Below are 24,442 nucleotides of genomic sequence, written 5' to 3'. Positions count from 1 at the left end.
AAAAAAATAAAAATGTCCCGTGATGTAAAGCTCACGTTGCCCGAGCCCAAAAAAAAAAAGCAACAGCTCTGTCTCCAAGTGATGCTTCTTCTTGGTGACATTGGTTATATAGCCGAGGGCGGGGCCACCCGGTGACGTAAATGGGTGACCCCGCCCTCAGCTATATAACAGCTGTCGCCGAGAAGCAGCATCACTCGGCGGGAGCCTCCCATGGAGGCGGAGCTGTTGCGGCTTTTTTTACTTTTCAGCTCGTCAGCGGCGTGAGATGGATTTACATCACGGGACAAAAGCAGAATTTTTTGTCCGGTTTTCTCATTGTGTGTACGAGGCTTAAGGCAGGCCATTCATGGAGCAAATTTCTTTCCTGCAACCACAGACAGTGTTTAAAGGGGACTCTCCTGCCAAGCCATTGTATTCTCCCAGCGGGGGGGCATACCCACCGGGAGTAGACAGTGATTATTGCTAGCAGCTATACCAGCTGCTTGCGATAAACACATGTAAAATCCGGCAGGCTTGTTGTACTCAAGTTGATCGATTGATCCACTTGGTACATTCAGCCTGCCTATACATGGTTCTAATCTTGGTCAATTCCTGCTCAGCCGGCCGCGATCCAAACCTCTTTTGCTGACCCAACAAGGAGGCTTTTATGCTTCAATTCTGGCTGGCTGCCACATAAATCCCTCCCAAAAATTTTACACATGAAAGAACACCTTTACGAATTTGCACAAGCAAATCATTATTCACTAAAAAAGACATTCATTCCTGTTATCTTGGAACAATTTATCAGCTTGACAGGCCTCAAGATTTCCAAATCCATTATTGCAGAACAAAGAGAGCATGGGGCTGATTTACTAAAGCTAATAATAGACTGTGCACTCTGCAAGTGCAGTTATTTTTATTTTCCTTGCATGTGATTGGGAATTCTTTGCAAACTGAAGCTTTACCTCATTTATTAAGATCTGGAGCAATGGCACTTGCAAAGTGCACAGTCTATTTCAATCCCTAATGCCGCGTACATACGATCGGAATTCTCATCGGAAAAAGCTCTGATGGTTTTCCCGACAGAATTCCGATGGAATTCGGCTCAAGCTGTCTTGCCTACACACGGTCACACCAAATTCCGATTGTTTATAACGCAGTGATGTAGAACACGTACGACGGGACTAGAAAAGGGAAGTTCAATACCCAGTAGCCAATAGCTACCGTCTCGTAGTTCAATCTGAGCATGCGTGAGTTTTGGCATGTCTGAATTACATACACATGATTGGAATTTCTGATAGAAAGTTTTTCCGTCTGGAAAATTGAGAACATGCTATCAATATTTGGCTGGCGGAAATTCGGACAGCTAAATTCCGATGCAGCCTACACACGGTCACATTTTCCGATGAAAAGCTCTCATCGGTCTTTTTCTGGCCGGAATTCCGGTCGTGTGTATGCGGCATTACTGTCTCCATGTTGCACATAAAAGGCTTTCCAAGAATCCAGAGAAGAACCATGTGTTCTTATAACATCTTTCTTCATAGTCATTCTAGCGAAGTAAATGAGTTATTATATAAACAACCTAACTTTACCTTATGAGTGCTGTAATGTCATTTAATCATTAGCAAAATACATGAGAGTTATAGTTCTTTATCAGAACATTTGAAATACATTTGTAGAAGGTGCTTTGTTTTGGTTATAGAGGTAAGCTGTGTCACTGTGCTTCAATCCCATCCACAATTTGTGCAAAAATGAGAGTAATGTGAAATTCAGTGCTGGGACCCTTACTTTTTAATATCTTTATAAATGATATTGGGTCTGGGATTAAAAGTAAAATTTCTGTCTTTGCAGATGACACCAAGCTATGCAGTGGAATAATGTCCTTACAGGATGTCTCCAATTTACAAGCCGACCTCAATGCTCTGTCTAATTGGGCGACTATGTGGCAGATGAGGTTTAATGTTGATAAATGTAAAATTATGCACTTGGGGGCTAAGAATATGCATACATACTAGGGGGAGTACAACTGGGGCAATCAATGGTGGAGAAGGATCTGGGGGTTTTGGTAAGATCAATAATAGCATGCAATGCCAAGCTGCGGTTTCCAAAGCGAGCAAAGTCCTTTCTTGTATTAAGAGAGGTATGGACTCCAGAGAGAGAGATATCATTTTGCCCCTGTTCAAATCATTAGTAAGATCTCATCTGGAATATGCCGTTCAGTTTTCATACAAACTGATTAAACTTCAGCTTTAACTTGTTTGAGGTTTTTCTGTCCTCCAGTTGCATAAATATGTGAAACAAATAAAAAATCCATTCAAGACGGCAGACAGAATGACCTTCTTCGATGAAAATGGTGAATTTCCTTTCCACTACAAAATTGTAAATTGGGTGAAGTCCGTCCGCCGCTTTAGCTCAAGCTTTACCGATGTCGGTTTGTACACGCCATGGGCTAAAGAAGGAGACCAACTTCATATTGACCCCAACGAAATAACATGGGACGAAGAAAATAATACGGTGAGGAGGAACACATGTGGCTCTCACTTCTCGTGACATCGGCCACCCATTGTACAGTTTTCATAGCAGATGTGTAACAATTATAGTCAGTCAATGCCATTTTGTACAGAAGTGTTACCCATGAGCTTTATTGCTTCAAATATTATAATATACTTATCTTCCCTTCACATATCAGTATAAATAACAGAAACTACACAGGAAAGTAAAATCATTTTAGGGATTATTTCTTACTAATACTCATGGATTATGGGGTTCTCCGTGGGGAACGACTTCTGCCCCTCAGGATAAAATGGTTGAAAATGTATGTAAGCCCTAAGGGCTAGTTTAGAGAGGGGGATGAGAGAGGGTCCCCCTCCTGAACCGTACCAGGCCACATGCCCTCAACATTGGGAGGATGCTTTGGGGGTCTGTGACCCCTCAAAACACCATGTCCCCATGTTGATGGGGACAAGGGCCTCATCCCCACAACCCTGGCTGGTGGTTGTGGGGGTCTGCAGGTGAGGGGCTTATCGGAATCTGGAAGCCCCCTTTAACAAGGGGACCCCCAGATCCCGCCCCCCCAGTTTGAAATGGTAACGGGTACATTGTACCCCTACCATTTCACAAAGAAAGTGTAAAAAATTGTAAAAAAAACACACAGACACTGTTGGGATAAGTCCTTTATTAAAAATAAAAAAACAGAAACCCACGTTACATCAGAGGGGGACGGGGTCACCCGTATGTCACCGGGGAAGCCTGGCTTTATCCTTGCATCAGAGGGAGGCGGTGTCAGGTGACGGTGGCCCCGCCCACCTCATATAAGAAATGTCAGGCTGCCGGTGTCCTATCATATTTGGTCCCCCATCAGATAGTGTCCGCTGTGTACTGCACATGCACAGTACACAGCACACACAGATTACGAAAATAGCAGAGGATGAACGGCGCCTGCGCCGTGAGTCCAGGTTCTATCCCCACCATCCAAGTGGACATAGAGTTGGAATATAAAAGAGCCGAGCGCAACCCTATGTCCGCTTGGATGGTGGGGCTACCACCTCCGCTCACGGCGCAGGCGCCGTTCATCTTCTGAGATTTTACGAAGCTTCTTCTGCCCCGTACTGCGCATGCACAGTACGGGGCGGACACTATATGATGGCAGGACACTATCTGTCAGAACACCGGGATCCCCGCAGTGTCTCCGGTGGAGACAGAGGATGGATGCGCTGCACTGGAGGAAGAGATCACCCGTCGCTTGACCAGATCACCCATCGCTGGACCCCGGAGAGATGATCATCCGTCGCTGCAACGGTGTGTGTGTCTTTTTTAACAATTTTTTACACTTTCTTTGTGAAATGGTAGGGGTACTTTTGTACCCCCTTACCATTTCAAACAGGAGGGGCGGGATATGGGGGTCCCCTTGTTAAAGGGGGCTTCCAGATTCTGATAAGCCCCCTGCCGGCAGACCCCCACAACCACCGGCCAGGGTTGTGGGGATGAGGCCCTTGTCCTCATCAACATGAGGACAAGGTGCTTTGAGGGAGTCACAGACCCCCAAAGCATCTTCCCAATGTTGAGGGTATGTGGCCTTGTACGGTTCAGGAGGGGGTGGCGCTCTCTCTTGTCCCCCCCTCTTTTCCTGCGACCTGCCAGGTTGCATGCTCGGATAAAGGGTCTGGGGTGGAGTGTGAACTCCACGCCATTTTTTTTTTAAATTTGGCGTGGAGTTCTTTTTTAAATCCATACCAGACCTGAAGGGTCTGATATGTATATTTGGGGGGAACCCCAAGTCATTTGTTTTTACATTTGATGCGGAGTTCCCCTTAAAATCCATACCAGACCGGAAGGGCCCAATAATTGAATTTGGGGGAACCCCACGCTTTTTTTTATTTTTTTTTTTTTTATCAATGACTTTCAATGAGTGTTCTCTGTATTACGGGAGCCAACAATTCATTATAGCCGCGAGTGATTTTAAAGGACTTTTTTTTCCTGCAGAAATGACACTTTGTGCAGAGACAGTTCTAAGCATGGGAAACATGCACCCCTTTACAGGCATACTATACAAACCCCCCAGGTACGAAATTTAAAGGAATATTACACTTTTATTGTTTCACTTTAAGCATTATTAAAATCACTGCTCCCGAAAAAAACAGTCATTTTTAAAACTTTTTTTTGCACTTCCCGTTGTGGTAGCTTCTCACGGCTCCTGCTCCAGGTACCCTAAATCGGCCTGAAAAACCAGCCTAAGAGGCCCCTTCAGCCCATCTGCCACCATCGGGTGTTCCACCTCACCCACCGGGAACAGATGGACCGCTTTGTGGAAAAAAACGGTGCCCGCTCGTACACGGCCGCAGCAGCTCCGCTGGACAGGCCGCAAATTGAGCCCCCGGCTTCGGCCTACACGCACGCTGCAACGAACGTTCACATTTCAGACATGGAGGTTAGTGGCAGTGCTGCCCGGCACCCCCCACCTCGCACACCGCTCTACCCCAGGGATCAGCTCCTCCACTATCCCTGCAAACCCCGCCAGCGGTTAACTTCTCCAACAGCCCCCCTGGGGATGACGGACACACACACTGCATTTCTCAGGCAGTGGCGGCCCTCCTGACCCCCATGATCGTGGCCTCTGTGGAGAAAGCGGTTAATGCTGGCATGAAGCAGCTAAAAGCACAACTAACCGAACACACCACCAGATTAAATGATCTGGAACACCGCATATCAGAGGTAGAAGTTGAACTCTACCAAGCCCAAGCCGTGGACCAATCCCAAGATAAAACTAACCAATACATCACCCACAAATTGGAAGACCTGGAAAACAGATCCAGAAGGAGTAACCTGCATTTTGTAGGTGTCCCTGAGTCGCTCCCTTCTGCTGCTTTAACAGACTTTTGCTAAAAACGCATTCCTGAAGCCATGGGTCTGGCAGACCCATTTACGGTGGAACGTGCACACCGTATGGGATCCTTCAATGCTGAACGCAAGTCCCCGCGGCCCATCATTGCCAAGTATCTCAACTATGCCGACAAGTCGTTTCTCCTCCAGAAATTTCGGCAATCCCCTGATCTCCACATTGATGGGGTAAAAATCCTCCTCTTTGCCGATTATTTAATTTACCCTGGCCTTCCCGGCAACCTTACGCCTTAAATCACCTAAAGGAGATCAGCTTTCATTCCAGGATGCAGAGGAAGCAGAATCTTATCTTCATTCGCTTAGGCCGGACTCACTCCCCCACACGCCTTCCAAATCTGCAACCAGCCTCCGCTCTCTGGAACAGCATAGCCCACGCAAAGACTCTCCCAAACGCTTCAGGCCTTCTGCTCCTGATCACCGCAACCGCAACACCCTGCGCTGAAATCTGCTGGTCCGCCCAAGGATTTCTACTCCTCTACCTCAGGTCATATGACTTGTATCTTATTCTGTGTTTTCTTCTTCCCAAGCAGCTGCAATGCCCTAATCTGATGCAGAGGCCCTCCAGCAGCAGCCCAGAGACGACATCTGGACTCTGACCCCTGTTCAGACTACTGGGGCATTGAGTTGTCCTTGTTCGGGCCTTCTTGTACATGGTCACTGGCCTCACGCGCTATCCACCACTGTTATCGTTCATAGACGTAACCACAAGGCCTACTGGCCACTAGTCTCTCTCATATTGTTAAAGTTTTTTATTCCACGGCTTTCTCCAATTATGCTATGTTGTACAGTTTTTTATTTTATTTTTGATATGTGCCTTGTCTTCTTCAGGAGTCCACTGTGCACCACGCCTGGCTCTTCTTTCTCTCTAGGACCCACCCCGGATTGCCCACATGTCTTACAAATGGCTCTAGGGCACTCAGGCACATTTGCTATCCCCTACTTCCATACATGGTCCTGTATGGGGAGCCGCTTTGCACAGTGAACTCATGTGGAAAAAAGTGAAGTTTGCACTAATAGTTGCTGTAGTTGTTGTATTGTTTCTACCTGTCCTGATCTTTCCACCCTTCCTTCCCCTCTCCCCCTTCCCCCTTCCCCCTCTACCCTTCCCCTTTCATCCCCCACCTGAGGGCTAGGCACTTCTATTTTTCCTTTAGTCCCGGTCTTAAGTCCAATCTCCACTATTCCACTGATGGAGCGCCATACCCACGGCCTTTCTGCACATTCTCTCCACCTTATAATCTCTTAGGGTAGTATCATGGAATGTGAAGGGTCTCCGTTCTCATAAGAGAATGAAGATCCTTCACCACCTTAAACGGTTAAAGACTGACATAGCCTTATTACAAGAAACCCACCTCCCAGCTTCTGACTTCCATCGTATGTAGAAACTTTGGGTGGGCTCGGTCCTGGGCACCTCCCATGTTCCGTACTCTCCAATCACACAGACGACCAAGGGCGGTTTCTCTAGACACAAGTTAAAATAGGCTCCAAGGAACTCATGATCTCCTATATATACGCCCCCAACAGTCGGTCCAAATCCTTTTACTGTCAGCTATCCACTTGGCTCCTCAATACCACCCATATTCCCCATCTAATCGGGGGAGATTTTAACGATCATGGACCCAACAGTTGACAGGTCCTCCCCGAAAATCCTTCCTTTGAATCCCCCCCACGCCACCCCCTCCCTGTTTGCCTCCACTATGGAATCCCTTCATCTTACGGACATTTGGTGGCTATCCCATCTGAATTCACCTTTTATGATCCGAACCTCCTGTGGGATGCTGGTAAAGCATTCTTACGGGGTAGGATCACATCCTATGCCTCCATGTTTAACCACTTCAGCTCCGGACCAATAAATACCTTAAGGACCAGAGGTCTTTTTGCAATTTCGCACTGCGCTGCTTTAACTGGTAATTGCGCGGTCATGTAATATTGCACCCAAACGAAATTTGCGTCCTTTTCTTCCCACAAATAGAGCTTTCTTTTGATGGTATTTGATTGCCTCTGCGATTTTTTTTTTTTGCGATATAAATGGAAAAAGAGCGAAAATTTTGAAAAAAAAAGATATTTTCTTCTTTTTGTTATAAGAAAAATCGAATAAACTAAATTTTAGTCATACATTGAGGGCAAAATTTATTCAGCCACATGTCTTTAGTAAAAAAAATGTCAATAAGCGTATATTTTTTGGTTTGCGCAAAAGTTATAGCGTCTACAAACTAGAGTACATTTTCTGGAATTTACACAGCTTTTAATTTATGACTGCCGATCTCATTTCTTGAGGTGCTAAAATGGCAGGGCAGTACAAATCCCCCCCAAATGACCCCATTTTGGAAAGTAGACACCCCAAGGAAATTGCTGATGGGTATGTTGAGCCCATTGAATATTTATTTGTTTTGTCCTAAGGGATTGAATAATGACAAAAAAAATGTTTTTTTACAAAAAGTTGTCACTAAATGATATATTGCTCACACATGCCATGGTTATATGTGGAATTGCACCCCAAAATATATTCCGCTACTTCTCCCGAGTATGGGGATACCACATGTGTGGGACTTTTTGGGAGTTTAGTCGTGCACGGCACCCCGAAAACCAATCACCACCTTTCTTTCTAAGGGTGCAAATTTTTGATTTAACTCCTCACTACCTATCACAGTTTCGAAGGCCATAAAATGCCAAAATAGCACAAAACCCCCCAAAATGACCCCATTTTGGAAAGTAGACACCCCAAGCTATTTACTGAGAGGCATGTTGAGTCCATGGAATATTTTATATTTTGCCACAAGTTGCGGGAATATTACAAACTTTTTTTTTTTTTGCACAAAGTTGTCACTAAATGATATATTGCTCACACATGCTATGGGCATATGTGAAATGACACCCCAAAATACATTCTGCTGCTTCTCCTGAGTACGGGGATACCACATGTGTGGGACTTTTTGGGAGTCTAGTCGCGCACGGCACCCCGAAAACCAATCACCACCTTCAGGATTTCTAAGGGTGCAAATTTTTGATTTAACTCCTCACTACCTATCACAGTTTCGAAGTCCATAAAATGCCAAAATAGCACAAAACCCCCCCAAATGACCCCATTTTGGAAAGTAGACACCCCAAGCTATTTACTGAGAGGCATGTTGAGTCCATGGAATATTTTATATTTTGCCAAAAGTTGCGGGAATATTACAAACTTTTTTTTTTTGCACAAAGTTGTCACTAAATGATATATTGCTCACACATGCTATGGGCAGAAGTCAAATTACACCCCAAAATAAATTCTGCTGCTTCTCCCGAGTACGGGGATACCACATGTGGGGGACTTTTTGGGAGCCTAGCCACGTACGGGACCCCGAAAACCAAGCACTGCCTTCCGGATTTGAATATAAAATGCTACCAAAAAACCTGTTAGCGATGGCAGGGATCAGGCCTGACTCTGCGATCGCTGCAGTTATGTGTTTAGTGTTTTGTAAGTGACAGTGATCGATCGATACTGCACTTGGGTGGGCTGGGCAGAGGGGCAAAACGCAGGTGCCAGCAGGTATTTGGGCTGATCCCGCTAACAATGCGTTTTTTTGGAACCCTAAACTGCTGGGGACGCTAGTATAGATCTGATCAGATCAGATATTGATCTGTTCAGATTCTATACCACTACGGGAGGTGTATGCTTTGTGTGTGGGTGTTAGCGGTACTGGCACTAACCTAGCGCTGCCTGGGGCGACGCAGACCCTGACCCTAAAACCTAATTGATATCACCCGCCGGGTGATCAGGGGGTTAAACCTTTATTGGGTAATAAATGGTGGGTGCCCTGATGCTATAAAAAACAAACTAACCAGAGTCACCCGTAACACTTATACGGTGATCAGTGGTGAAAGGGTTAACTAGGAGCAATCAGGGGGTTCAAATTTTTATTAGGTAGTATATGGGGGTCCCTGGCGCTATATAAAAACCTGACGGGGAACCTAAATAACTAACTGGCTAACCAGCGTCACCAGTGACACTTATACTGTGATCGCTGGTGAAAGGGGGTGAAAGGGTTAACTAGCAGCAATCAGGGGGTTAAAACCATTATTGGGTAGTATATCGGGGTACCTAGCGCTATAAAAACCTGGCGGTGAACCTAAAAAAATAACTAGCTACCTAGCGACACTAGCGACACTGATGCAGCGTTCAGAAAAATTATCGCTTAGTGACACTGGCAAAAGGGGGTGAAAGGGTTAACTAGCGGAAATCAGGGGGTTAAAACCATTATTGGGTAGTATATCGGGGTACCTAGCGCTATAAAAACCTGGCGGTGAACCTAAAAAAATAACTAGCTACCTAGCGACTGTAGCGACACTAATGCAGCGATCAGAAAAACGATTGCTTAGTGACACTGGCAAAAGGGGGTGAAAGGGTTAACTAGCGGCAATCAGGGGGTTAAAACCATTATTGGGTAGTATATCGGGGTACCTAGCGATATAAAAACCTGGCGGTGAACCTAAAAAAATAACTAGCTACCTAGCGACACATGCAGCGATCAGAAAAATGATCGCTTAGTGACACTGGCAAAAGGGGGTGAAAGGGTTAACTCTAGGGGCAATCAGGGGGTTAAATATTTATTGGGGGGTGATAGGGGGCTACCCTGGACCTAACACTAACTGTCCTGACAGTTTTTACTGTCACAACTGACACTGAATGCATTGATCAGTAAAGAAATGATCAATGCAATCAGTGACACTGTGACTGGGGGGGGAGGGGGGGCGGGGGGGGGATCGGGGGGCGATCGGGGGGGGGGGGGATCGGGGGGGGGTTTGTGTGCCTGTGTGTACCTACATGTCAGTGTAGTGTTGGTGCACACTTACTTTCTGTCTTCTCCTCGTAGTCCGGTCAAAAAGACCGCCCCGAGGAGAATGACATCACTTCCTCCTTCCTGTGTAAACAATACACAGGGGAGGAAGCTTCTCATTGGCCAGGAGCGATCCAGAGGGGGTGGCCGAAAACCAACGGCCATCCCCTCATCACGGAGCGCTCCTGGACCGAATCGGACCGCCGTAACCAGCGGGAGGGGGTCCGATCGGACCCCCCACCCGCTGGAAGGCAATCACTTAGATGTACGTGATTGTGCCTGCCTGTGCCATTGTGCTGACGTACATTGGCAATACGGCGGTCCTGAAGTGGTTAAAAGGAATGCCTTGGCCAAGTTCAAGTTAGCTAGTACCAGACTGCATAGAGCTCAAATCTCCATTGCCACCTCCACCTCCTCTGCGGACAGAGATGAATGGTTGGCCGCTAAATCTTCCTTTGACTCCTGGGCATCTACTCTTGAACTCACCAAAAAAGCATACCTCGACGCCACCCTACACAACTTTGGGAACAAGTTTGGCAAGCTTCTTTCCAGGCTTTGCAAAGGCCCTTCCTGGCCAACTCACATTACCTCCCTCCGTGACAACTCAGGGGCCATCCATTCTACCCCCCCTGGCATAAACAAGACTATGCTGGATTTTTACACAGCCCTCTATGGCCCAGACCCAATTGACAAGAATGCAGCCCGCTCTTTACTAGACAAAGTGCAAATACCATGCATTTCTCCCACCCAGTTAGAATCTCTGAACTCCCCTATCACAGCCGACGACATAGAACGCACCATTAGAAGCCTTCGCCCTTCAAAAGCTCCTGGCCCAGATGGTTTTAACGGCGAGTTCTACAAAACTCTCCTTAATATCACGGTACCCATACTCCATTCGGTTTTCTCTGGCATCTGGTTAGGTAGTCCATATCTACCCACGGGCAATCAAGCTATCATCAAACTCCTTGCCAAGAAGGGAAAGGATCCACTGGAACCAGGTTCCTACAGGCCTATCTCTTTGCTCAACCTGGATGTTAAAATCCTGTCAAAAATTGCAGCCTCCAGGCTAGCAGCCATCCTCCCTGATCTCATACATCTTGCTCAATCCGGCTTTGTAAAACAACGTACACCCACCTTGAACATACGTAAGGTACTTTTAGCCCTCGAACAAGCTAAACGAGACCCTACGGGAGATTACGCCATCATCACCCTGGATGCAGAGAAAGCCTTCGATAATGTCAGCTTCGACTGGCTCTCACTTTCACTCGCCAAAATTGGTTTCTCTGGCCCCTTCTGTCACCTCATAAATTCTATGTACACAGCCCCTTCGGCTAGGTTGGTTGCAGCGGGTCTCCTCTCTGAGGAATTCCGCCTCAACAAAGGGACCAGACAAGGTTGTCCCCTGTCCCCCCTACTATTTAACATCACCCTGGAACCTCTTTCCAGATTTATTCCCCTTGTATAGCGTTCAAGAAACTACACCTTCCTAGGAGTGAGGGGGGTATTAGTCTACCTCATATCACAATGTTTAACCTTGCCTGTCTGCTAAGGACCAGTCTAGATTGGTTAACTCAACAATCACATCACTCGAACTATGATATGGAATCTGCTATGGCCCACCCTTACTCTTTGGTGGCCCTCCTTTTACTGCAAATGGAAAGCTGTCCCTCCCCCACATCAACACAATCTTCTACTACCCTGGTCTGGAGAGAGATCAGAAAAATCCACAAGCTCCCGCCTTTTATCTCGTCTCACTTGCCCATTCAAGGGAACCCTGGATTCCTCCCTGGTCTCCACTACAAATCCTTTGAACTATGGCAGCAACGTGGCCTCTCAAAATTCTCCACACTGTGTAATCCCTCTACTGGAAATCCGCTACCCTTTTCGACTGTATCAACCCTGTTCTCCCTACCTACCTCTCATGCCTTTTATTACAAGCAATGCATTAGCTTTCTTTCCAGCACATGTAAAGTGGAATCTCTGAGATTTAAACCTAGCTTTTTGCACCGCCTACTTCAGAATGGCCAATACTCAATCTCGGATATATACAAACCTCTTTTAAGGGACTTCTCACCACCGCTCATCTGTGGCCAACTGGTGTAAAGACTTCCCAGATTCCGACCTAGTTGAAAAGCTCCTCCATGGCCTCCGGGAGGTTCTCCGCCTAACCCTGAATGAAACCTGGAGAGAAACTCAGCTCAAAATTGCTCGCCGGGCCTATGTCCCTTTCCTCTCCCCCAAATCCAACAAGGATGGAGCCCTTTGCCCCTTATGCTTGGCCCCTAGACCCTCTCTTTCACACCATTTCTGGTCATGCTCCTTTATCTCCTCATTCTGGGATCAAGTTATATCCTTCATACTGGAGGTCACCTTACTGAAACTGCACAAGGACCCCCTTCTATTGATTTTTGGCTACTGGGACCCCATACTGTTATCGTGGTCTTTATCTTCCAAGGCCTCTACCCCTACAAGACCGGACATTTACCCTCCCTCCAGAGACTGGATCCTGAGGAATTGGATTTCTTCCCAAAGCCCGCCCATCTCCTAACTCAAGCAAAAAAATCGTACCCTTTTATTCAGAGAACGTCTCCTCACGGACTTTAAAGATCCCAAATCCAGATGTCGCTTCTTTTTCAGATGGCAAGCTTTCATCTCCTCAGCTCTCTCTTCAGATGACCAACTGGCACTACATACACTCTCCTTCTCCTTTGATGAGCCGATCCCTGAGGAATAGCAATCCTAAATTTTACCCTCCACCCGTCATCGTCTCTGGTTGGTACAATACCCAATGGACATCCTCAGGAGTCGGGACTATCTCATTAGGTTTCATTCATTTTGCAGCCTGCTATTCCCCCCACCCCCCTCCTTCCCCTGTCTCCCCGGTTATAACCCCCCTCCATCTCGTTGACCACTTTTTCAGGGGTTAGTACACAGATCCATCCAGTTTCCTCTCTTTATTCATTTGTCTAGCTACTGTAATCTAGCATTATTTTACAAGAGGATTTACCATAGTCTCACTAAATGAGATTTCTTGTGTTACACAGGCTGTCTATATCCCCACAACGTTAGTTGTTTTGGCTTGTATACTTATCATGAGATTTGTTATCATATGCTTTGTTTGGATGATACATGTTATTTCTTCCTAAGTCTCATTTGCTCCAATGCAGTATTGCCCGAAAAATGACTGATGATAACCTGTACAAATGTCTTTTGGTTTCCAAATAAAAACATTTTGAAAAAAAAAAATTGATCCATGTCCCCTGGGGCAGGACCCAGGTCCCCAAACACTTTTAGGACAGTAACTTGCATATAAGCCTTTAAAATTAGCACTTCTGATTTTGAACGTTCGAGTCCCATAGACTTTAATAGGGTTCTAAAGTTCACACGAAGTTTAGGTTTGTTCCCAGGTTCTGGTGCGAACCGAACCGGGGGGTGTTCGGCTCATCTTTATTCAGCATTTATCCCTATTGGATATGTGTTTCCATTTTTTAGTTTTTTTTCCCTTTTTCCATTTTTAATATTATTCACATTTCTTTTTACATTTTTATACATATATATATATATGTTTATTAGAACTTATTTGTAATCGTCATTTTGTCAAACAATATTTTTTTGCGACGGCACACATAATATTAGCCCATGCATGACCCTTTTCTTATACTAGTATGGAACATCGGGGTTAAATGGTCGGCCGCTTTTGAAACCCGCTTTTCAAGCGAAAAAACGTTCTGGGATGGATGTTTATATCTCTCCGCCTAATACCTTTCAAAAAGATGGCCGCCGGTAGACTTCCGGCGACACGAGCGATAAGAAAATGTCTACTTCTGGTGAACGGGACTTCAAGAAAATGCCCGCCACATACACTTACCAATACACATAAAAAGGACACTTCCACTGTCTCATGATGAAGTTATGTGACCCTTGACGAACACGCGCCGGGAAACGAGATACCTGAAGTGATGTGCACGAGCTCTCTGCTCATTTCTGTTTTGCTTGTGTACTATTGACTAAATGTGAGTACCTACTTTTTGCTGTGTTGTTACCAATAAATATTTTAAAAACTACTACACTATCGAGCATCTCTCTTGCCCTGTCTACGAGGTTCACCTACTCCAGCGATCTTAAAGGGGGAGCCATATACCCGCTCCAAGTGAATTTAAAGGGGCGCCATACACCATTATGGCCAGATACCTGTGAGACCATATTGGGGACGCCCCTCCTGTGGACACACAAGGGTCCCATTTCAAAGCCTCTCTTTATGCTGTGATCTTACAGCAGTAAGGTAAGGGGACACCCATCTATCTAATCACAAGGAAGGGGAAATCACTCATCACCAGCACTGCATTTGCAGAAATATTTACCAGCACTTTATTTGTGATATTTTTGGCCACCTTAAGTCTGCACTTTTTGCAACTGTTTGCACAGACTATATTAATATTGCAACTATTGCACCAGCACTTTATATGTCTTATATTGGGTCACTATACGTCTGCACTTTATTTATCATTTTTTTGCAACAATTACACTGACATTTATTTTGATTACTCTCCGGACTCTTTTACATGTTATGATTTATTATATACAGATCAAATGTTTTCTATCAACATTTATTAGCACCAGCACTTTATATATTTTGGAGTAATACTCGATAATTTTTTTGCACATTATCAGAAGAGGTTTTTTCCATGCAGATAGATTGTGACCTCTTTCACCCATATTTATTTTCTTTTTTTTCCACAAAATATTGCAGCCAACCTTATTTGTATATTTACGAAATGTATGCGTATTATTGCCTCTTGCTAAATAGTCTAAGCCCTTGTACACACGGTCGGACATTCCGACAACAAAATCCGTCGGATTTTGTCCGACGGATTTTGTCCGAAACTTGTGTTGCATACACACGGTCAAACAAAGTTGTCATTAAATCTGGTCGTTCATAACGTGGTGACGTTATTTCGTTGCGGCGGGACTATGTTGAGGCTAGTAGCCAATAGATTTGGTGTAGGAATTTGATCTGAGCATGCGTGGCACTTTGTCCGATCGGAATTCTCTACACACAATCGGACAAAGTCCGATCAGATCATGTTGTCGGAAAGTTTTATAGCCCAGCTCTAAAACTTTGTCGGTCGGATATTCCGACGGAAACAGTCCAATGGAGCCCACACATGGTCGGATTATCCGACAACGCGGTCCGATCGGACATTTTCCTTCGGAATATCCGACCATGTGTACAAGGGAAAATACCTCCCTTACCTATTCCTTCATCCTATTCTCTGTATAGCACAGCACTTTTCTTTGCGCAAATTTACACTGTTATACAAGCTGTACACTCACTACTTTACATTGTAGACAAGTGTCATTTCTTCAGTGTTGTCACATGAAAAGATTTAATAAAATATTTACAAAAATGTGAGGGGTGTACTCATTTTTGTGAGATTCTATACATATTTTGGGTCTCTGTGCCCATAGAGAGGCAGATACAGCTGTGTGTTGCTAAAATCTCTCCCCGCAGAGCAGTGGACTCAGGCGGCCATTCCCAGGAAGCAGCCAAATCACGCCCCTTGCCTGCACTTTAAAGTGCAATGGAATCAATGGATAAGGAGATACGGTATAGTTTGCAGCACACTTCTACTGAATCTCAAATCAAACTTCATTTTTTCACTTCCTTTTAGAAGCTGGAATCTCTTTGTGTAGAAGCTTGTTTGCCCGGATACAGAAAAAAGCCAGGATCTTCAATCCACTCTTGCTGCTATGACTGTGCCCCATGTCCAGAAGGGCAGATATCCACCAAAAAAGGTATACTTTATTTTTTGTATACAGCTTAATCTATTCAGGGCTGTCTTTAATATTGATTGGACCCTGGACAAAACATTTCTCGGGCCCCCCATACGGTTTCACTCTCCACCTGCTCTGAGACATACAATAAATAGCAGCTAGACTCAAAATCAGTTTACTGAATCAGATCAGGCAGCTATTGCGATTGGTTGCCAGAGGTTACAGTGTATCATTACCACTCACTGACTGGTTGCTAGAGGTTACAGCACACATCACGGCTCACTGATTGGTTGCTAGAGGTTACAGCACATGATTTCTGCTTGTTGATTGGTTGCTAGAGATTACTGTGGATATTACCTCGGGGGGGGCATGATATACATATCAATGCCGCCGCCCGCTGCTATTTACATATCATTGCCTCTGCTATTTACATATGAATGCCTGTAAATTACATGTAAACACAGGGTCTGCAGGTGAGTCATCTGTACACAATAATAGGGCAGAGCTGGGCAGCATTAGTAGCAGCACTTCACACTGAGATATCGGGACACAGCACGGAACTAAAACCTCAAGGGACGAGGGAATTTAAACCAGCATAGTTGGCAAGTATGAGGCAGCTGCTTTGGGCCCCACAACAATGACAGGGCCCAGGGCAGCTGCCCCTTTTGCCCAGCCTTAAAAACGGCCCTGAATCTATTAATGGTTTTTAAATTGACACTGAAATTCAGAGATTCTCAGGAAATAACATGTGGGAGGGTGTGATACTACTTGCAGCCTACGTGTTTTGGTACTAATAAGGGAAACCTTCACGTATACAGAGGCAGTTTAAACTAACTTAAGACAGTTCACTGGTCTAGTATCAGGTTAAGATCCTTGCATTGAGATTTAGAACGTTGATTAAAGTCCATACACTGCATGTAAGATATTTTTCAAAGTTGAAATGTAACTTCCCCCAAAACAAAAAACCTCCGCCCCTCCCCACAAAGTTCCCCTGAGGATTTTCTAAATACTCTATACGTGACTTCAGTGCTGGGACAAGGTCACCCAGTGCCCAGGGCAAAGATGCCAAGCTGCACCCCCCTTTCCCTTGGGGTTGGGGTCAGGGTGCCCCCTACCCTTGCAATAAACCATTGCGCCAGGGGCAGCCTCCCCTCCTGCCCACCCCTTGTCCCGGCCCTGCATGACTTTCTTGGTGAATTCCTCAGACCAGTCTGGTAATTTCACCTCCTCTTCCTCTAAAGCAAAAGTTGTGGCTTGTTTCTCCACATGGACTGAAATTCTCTCATGACATTAAGTTCGGTATTACTATACACACAGGCTGCCTTACGTCAGCCTCTCAGATGTATTGGTTACTAGTAGAGATTGGGGAACTGTTTGGCATTGGTTCGGCCCTGAACAGTGGATGGTCAGGTGTTTGCCAGTCGAGTGCAAAGATAAGAAAAAAGTCTGTTAAGATGGTTGTAAACCCAATTTCCCAACCTTATGCTACAGGTAAGCCTATATTAAAGTGGTTGTAAACCCTTACAACACACTTTGACCTACAGGTAAGCCTAGATTAAGGCGCGCATGTCGGCTCCAGTGCGCATGCGCGGGAGTGACGTCATTGCGGCTTCGCCGAATGACAGCGGCGGAGCAGCGAGACCCCACTGAGAAGATGGATGCGCCGGACTACAGGGGACAGCGGTGACATCGCTGGCTCCTGTGTCAGGTAAGTGACACATAATGGACTACTATGTGATGCATAGTAGTCCATTATGCTTTACCTTTGCAGGGAATGAAAGAGGAAGTAAACTCATCAGGGTTTACTTCCTCTTTAAGGCTTATCTGTAGCTACCCAGGATGTCTCCTAAACCTGCACGGTTTAGGAGACATCCCCTGCATGTGCCGATGTCATCGGCACATGCGCACTGGGGAAAACTGAAGCAATGGCACCTATTCAGTCTGCAGTCTCTGTGCCGTTACCAGCGGCTCCTACATGAATGCGCGGGAGTGACGTCATTGCGGATCCGGCCAATCACAGCGCCAGAGCCGCAATACCTGGAAAGTAACTCCGGGGTGACATGTCGGTGGCAGGAGGGGGAGACGAGGACTGCTGCCGGGGCTTCAATCTGAGGTAAGTAATACATAATGATCTAGTATGCTATATATACTAGCTCATTATGCCTTTTTCTTGCAGGTTTTTTTTTTTTTTTTAAGAGGATTTACTTCCTCTTTAAGGAGCCACTGTGTCTTTAATAACAGATGAGTCTTCAGCTGTCAGTGGCTTCCTCACTGACAGCTGACTGAAAAAAAAACCAAAAAAAAAAAACGGGTCCGGTATGGATTTTAATAGGAATCTCATTCCAAAATGTAAAACAAAAAATAAAAAGGGAGTGCCCCCCCCCCCCCCAAATCTATACTAGACCTTTAGGTCTGGTATGGATTTTTAGGGGCACCTTCACGGCAAATTGCTTTTGAAAAAAATGATGTGAGGTCCCCCCAAAATCCATACCAGACCCTTATCCGACCCTTAACGCCCCCTTCCTGAACCACACCAGGCCACATGCCCTCAACATGGGGGGGATTCTTTGGGGCGGGGGCCTCTGCCCCCCATTCCTAAGCCCCTTGTCCACATGTTGATGGGGACAAGGGCCTACTCCCCACAACCCTGGGTGGTTGTTATAGGGGTCTGCAGGCAGGGAGCTTAGCAGAATCTGTAAGCCCCCTTCGCCTCACGCCGATATACGTCGGCAGAAGGGCTCGTACATTAAACTAACGTACCTGTACGTTTCCCTTTAAGAGGCACCTGCGGCAAGCTCCGTGAGTCGGGTCGTGGGTCTTGTGGACTCGATGTCAGTGGGGATACCCATGATCGTCTCACGGAGAGGAAGTACAGGGAGATGCTAATGTAAACAAGCATCTCCCCATTCTGCCTAGTGACAGGACACTGATCTCTACTCCCTGTGATCGGGAGCGATGATCATTGACATGTCACACACAGCCACGCCTCCCCACAGTTAGAATCACTCCCCAGGACATACTTAACCCCTACACTGCCACCCACTGGTTAACCCCTTCACTGCTAGTGTAATTTACACAGGAATCAACGCATTTGTATAGCACTGATCGCTGTATAAATGACAATGGTCCGAAAAATGTGTCAAAAATGTCCGATGTGTCTGCCATAATGTCGCAGTCATGATAAAAATCTCAGATCGCCACCGTTACTAGTAAAAAAATAAATATCAATAAAAATGCCATAAAACTATCCCCTATTTTGTAGACGCTATAACTTATGCGCAAACCAATCAATAAACGCTTATTGTGATTTATTTTATTTTTTTTAACAAAAATATGTAGAAGGATACGTATCGGCCTAAACTGAGGAAAACATTTTTTTTATATATATTTTTGGGGGATATTTATTATAGCAAAATTTAAAAAATAATGTGTTTTTTTTCAAAATCGTCGCTTTTTTTTTTGTTTATAGCGCAAAAAATAAAAACCACAGGGGTGATCAAATACCACCAAAAGAAAACTCTATTTGTGGGAAAAAAAGGACATCAGTTTTTCTTAGAAGCCACGTTGCACAACTGCGCCTTTGTCAGTTAAAACAACGCAGTGCCGAATCGCAAAAAGCGCTCTGGTCTTTGGCCAGCAAAATGGTCCGGGGCTTAAGTGGTTAACAAAGGGGGCCCCAATTTCCCACCTCCTATGTGAATGAGTAGGGGTACATTGTAACAGGCAGTCAGTCCATTTTTTTGGGTCCGGTGGTGCAGCAACATTTAAAAAAAAAAAAAAAACAATGTCCCCCGGTGTAGATCCATCCATTCATGATGCTGACCATCTCTGCCGGTCCTGAAAAAAGACAAACAAAGTGCTGATCCCATCATCTACCTGCTTTGCCATCTGACAGTTCTGAAATAGCTAAGGGGCAAGGCCACCTGGGGATACCAACTGGCGGAATTGCCCTTTGTCGCGTCACAGACCAAGTATGCAGCTAAATACCGTCACTATTTAAGAACTGTCAGATGTCAGAGCAGGCAAATGGTGAGAGCCTTCGGAGCAAACAAAGCTTTTCTTCTTTTTTTTTTTTAGGATGGCGGTGGGTGTTTTGACTGATGATGGATCTACACTGAGGACATTGACAAAAACTTGTGTTGTATTATTACTTACTTTTTTACCCCCATAATCATTTACATGGAGGTGAGATCTGGGAGGCCCACTTATTAAAGGGGGCTTTTAGATTCCAATAAGCCCCCTGCCCGCAGAACCCCACAATCACGGCCCAGAGTTGTGGAGAAGAGGGCCTTGTCCCTATCAACATGTGGACAAGGTGCTTTGGGGCGGGAGGCCAGAGCCCCCCCCCAGCCCCAGAGCAACCCTCCAAGTTGGGGGCACGTGGTCTGGTATGGTTCAGGAGGTGGGTGCTCGCTCGTCCCCCCCATTTCCTGGCCTGCATGCTCAGATAATGGTCTGGTATAGATTTTGGGAGGGCACACTCCATTTTTTTTTGGGCGTTGGGGTTCCACTTAAATTCCCTACCAGACCTAAGGGTCTGGTATGGATCAGGGATGAACCGCACACCCTTTTTAGCTCCCCTTAAAATCTGTACCAGGCACAAAAGGGCATGGTATGGATTGGAGGGACCCCCCCCCCCATGCTATTTCTTTTTTTTTTCAGATCAAATTCATGTTCAAAACTGATCACATGCACGATTCAGATGCGTTCCCATAGAAGGTGATCCATGAATTTTCATCTGAGCAACAGCACAGTGCTCAGGAAATGCAAAGGACTATTTTTAAATTTGCAACAAATTTGTCCTCTGGCTGCACCGCATTAATGTGAACCGGCTCCATAGAAAGCCGGTTTGATTCACGTGTCATGCAAATTGGATCCGATTCAAAATGCATCCAATTTGCATATATGTGAATGGAGCCTAACTACCTCTTACTGCATGACCCCAGTCTAAAATGTAAAAATATAAATGTTGCTTTTCAATAGGAAACCTGAGCCTGTGGTGATGCACTCAACAACCTTGATTTCTGAATTTTCACATCAAAAGCCCCTCTTCACGTCAGAGGTCCCCCATCATGTCATATCCCCCCTAAACCTATACGTAAAAGTCCTCTGCATGTGTCAAAGTCCCCATTATATGTCAGAGTCCCCCCATCATATCAGATTATCCCCATCACCAAGTCTTCTGATCACATCAGAGCCCTCCCCTTCAAAGAACCTCTCCAAATCACAGAGCTCCCCATTATAAATCCCCCCCATCACACAGTCCTCTCTTCACATCAAAGCCCTTCAGTAGTGTGGTAAAAGGCAGGAAGCGCTGGGGTGCGCTTGCATGCCTCCTGCCCTTACTTTAACTTCACGAGTTGCCATTTGTGTGAGCAGGCTGGCCACCAACATGCCAACTGCCCGAGAGCCATTGCATTCCCAATTCCCCTTACTTTCCGGGCTCCCCTCCCCCTTGTTGCCCCCCCCCCACCCTCCTACCCTGCAGTGTTGCTGGCTTCCCTCCTCTCCTCTCTCCCCGGTTGCTGAGGGGGATGTTTCAGGATGGAGAGCAGGGAAGGGGCTGGTAAATAGTTATTTTTCTCAATGAACGTGGCAAACACATTCTCTCACTGTTGTCGTCATTCAGCTTACAACATCCCCTAGCATGAACTTACACACATTTGATAAAATATAAATATTGATACAAAAGTGATCCATAAAGTGCTCAGGTGCATATAAGCCCTTGTACACACGGTCGGACATTCCGACAACCAAATCCATTGGATTTTGTCCGAAACTGTTGCATACTCACGGTCGGACAAAGTTGTCGGAAAATCAGATCGTTCAGAAAGTGATGACGTTATTTAGTTACGATGGGACTACGTTCAGGCTAGCAGCCAATAGCTTTGGTCTAGGAATTTGATCTGAATATGCGTTGCACTTTGTCCGATTGGAATTCTCTACACCCAATCGGACTAATGCCGCGTACACACGATCAAACAAGCGGGTGGAAAAGTCCAGCAAACTCAAGTCCGCCGGACAATCCCCCCGTGTGTAGCCTCCGGCATACTTTTTTGACCCGAAAGTACGGCGGACTTAGAAAGTAGTTTTACACTCCAATCTTCCTGCCGGACTCGCATTTCGGCGGACAATCCGGCCGTGTGTATGCCAGTCCGCCGTACTTTTGAAATGAACGGACTTTTCCCGCCCGGAGAAAAGTCCGCTCATTTCGAGCGGGTCTCCAGGTAGGCGGGGCCCGCAAAGGATACGTTGCTGGCCCCGCCGCCTGGTATGGACTTAAAGGGGAACCCCAACGCCGAAAAAAATCGGCGTGGGGGTCCCCCCAGGTCCACATCAGACCCTTGTCCGAGCATGCTACCTGGCCGGCCAGGAAAGGGGGGGCGAGCGAGCGCCCCCCCTTCTGAGCCGTACCAGGCCGCGTGCCCTCAACATGGGGGGTGCCTTGGGGAAGGGGGGCCGCACGGCCCCCCCACCCAAAAGCACCTTGTCCCCATGTTGATGAGGACAAGGGTCTCTTCCCGACAACCCTGGCCATTGGTTGTCGGGGTCTGCGGGCGGGGGGCTTATCGGAATCTGGGATCCCCCTTTAATAAGGGGGCCCCCGGATACCGGCCCCCCACCCTATGTGAATGAGTATGGGGTACAATGTACCCCTACCCATTCACCTGTAAAATAAAGTACAAAAAAAAACACAACACACAAGGGTTAAAATAGTTTATTGCACAGCTCCGGGGGTCTTCCGTCTTCGGGGGTCTTCCCGCCGGACTCCTCCGCTATCTTCTTGTAGCTCTTTTACTAGCGGAGGAGCCCGGCTTTCTTCCTCGCCGCCGCCCTTCTTCCGACTTCGGGGGTCTTGTCCCCCTCTTCGGATCTTCTGCCGGGCCACCGCGCCTTCTTCTAGCTCTTTTACAGGCGGTGGCCCGGTCTTCTGCCGCCGCCGCCGCCGCTGCCTTCCGTTCTTCTGTCCTTCTCTTCTTCTTCTTCTTCTTCTTCAGATGTTGCCTCGCCGAGTCCTCCGCTCACAATGACGGGGATCGGGCACGCGGCGACTTATAAAGGGACAAGGGGCGGGGTCTTCGGTTGATGTCACATGGGTTGATGTCACATGGTGACCCCGCCCCCTTACGATGTCACAGTCCCGGAGGATGCTGGGACTGTCGCCATGTGACATCAACCCATGTGACATCAACCCATGTGACATCAACCGAAGACCCCGCCCCTTGTCCCTATATAAGTCACCGCGTGCCCGGTCCCCGTCATTGTGAGCGGAGGACTCGGTGAGGCAACATCTGAAGAAGAAGAAGAAGACGAAGAAGAAGAAGAGAAGGACAGAAGAACGGAAGGCGGCGGCGGCGGCGGCGGCGGCAGAACATCGGGCCACCGCCTGTAAAAGAGCTAGAAGAAGGCGCGGTGGCCCGGCAGAAGAACCGAAGAGGGGGACAAGACCCCCGAAGTCGGAAGGCGGCGGCAAGGAAGAAAGCCGGGCTCCTCCGCTAGTAAAAGAGCTACAAGAAGATAGCGGAGGAGTCCGGCGAGAAGACCCCTGAAGACGGAAGACCCCGGAGCTGTGCAATAAACTATTTTATCTTGTGTGTTGTGTTTTTTTGTACTTTATTTTACAGGTGAATGGGTAGGGGTACATTGTACCCCATACTCATTCACATAGGGTGGGGGGCCGGTATCTGGTGGGGGGTCCTGGATTCCGATAAGCCCCCCGCCCGCAGACCCCGACAACCAACGGCCAGGGTTGTCGGGAAGAGGCCCTTGTCCTCATCAACATGGGGACAAGGTGCTTTGGGGTGGGGGGGCCGTGCGGCCCTCCCTTCCCCAAGGCACCCCCCATGTTGAGGGCACGCTGCCTGGTACGGCTCAGGAGGGGTGGGCCGGGTAGCGTGCTCGGACAAGGGTCTGATGTGGACCTGGGGGACCCCCACGCCGTTTTTTTTCGGCGTTGGGGTTCCCCTTTAAGTCCATAACAGGCAGCGGGGCCAGCGACGTATCCTTCGCGGGCCCCGCCTACCTGGAGACGCACTCGAAATGAGCGGACTTTCCTTCGCGTGTGTGGGCGAGTCCGTTCATTTCAAAAGTAGGGCGGATAGTACGGCGGACTTAGTATGCCGTATTAGTCCGCTGAAAAAGTGCCGCGTGTGGGCAAGTAGCCCGTTCGGAAAGTCCGACGGACAGTCTGGCGGGAAGTCCGCCAGACTAAGTACGTCGGACGGACGGCTACATGTGTACGCGGCTTAAGTCCGATCGGATCATGTTGTCGGAAAGTTTTATAGTCCAGCTCTAAAACTTTGTCCGTCGGATATTCCGATGGAAACAGTCCGATGGAGCCCACACACTGTCGGATTATCTGACAACACGGTCCGATCGGACATTTTCCGTCGGAATGTCCGACCGTGTGTACAAGGGCTAAGTCTGTGATACTCTGACCACCCAGGATCAGTTTTCAGCGTCCTTATTAATAC

At 46.9% G+C, this 24,442-nt stretch overlaps 1 protein-coding gene across 1 annotated transcript in view; it reads left to right on the top strand.

The window, feature by feature from the left end:
* LOC143958246 (vomeronasal type-2 receptor 26-like) overlaps positions 1-24,442 on the top strand; it is a 75,555-nt gene that overhangs the window by 42,225 nt on the left and 8,888 nt on the right. The window contains exons 4-5 of the mRNA XM_077467764.1: positions 2,260-2,493; positions 15,866-15,989. Coding sequence (XP_077323890.1) covers positions 2,260-2,493; positions 15,866-15,989 — 358 coding nt within the window. The remainder of the gene's footprint in view (positions 1-2,259; positions 2,494-15,865; positions 15,990-24,442) is intronic.

The sequence above is a fragment of the Lithobates pipiens genome, unplaced genomic scaffold, assembly GCF_037356315.1.
Source record: "Lithobates pipiens isolate NorthernLeopardFrog02 unplaced genomic scaffold, aLitPip1_a1.2 Scaffold_6, whole genome shotgun sequence".
NCBI lineage: Eukaryota > Metazoa > Chordata > Amphibia > Anura > Ranidae > Lithobates > Lithobates pipiens.
Note: the sequence above shows the minus strand (reverse complement) of the source record. Positions and strands in the feature narration are given on the sequence as shown.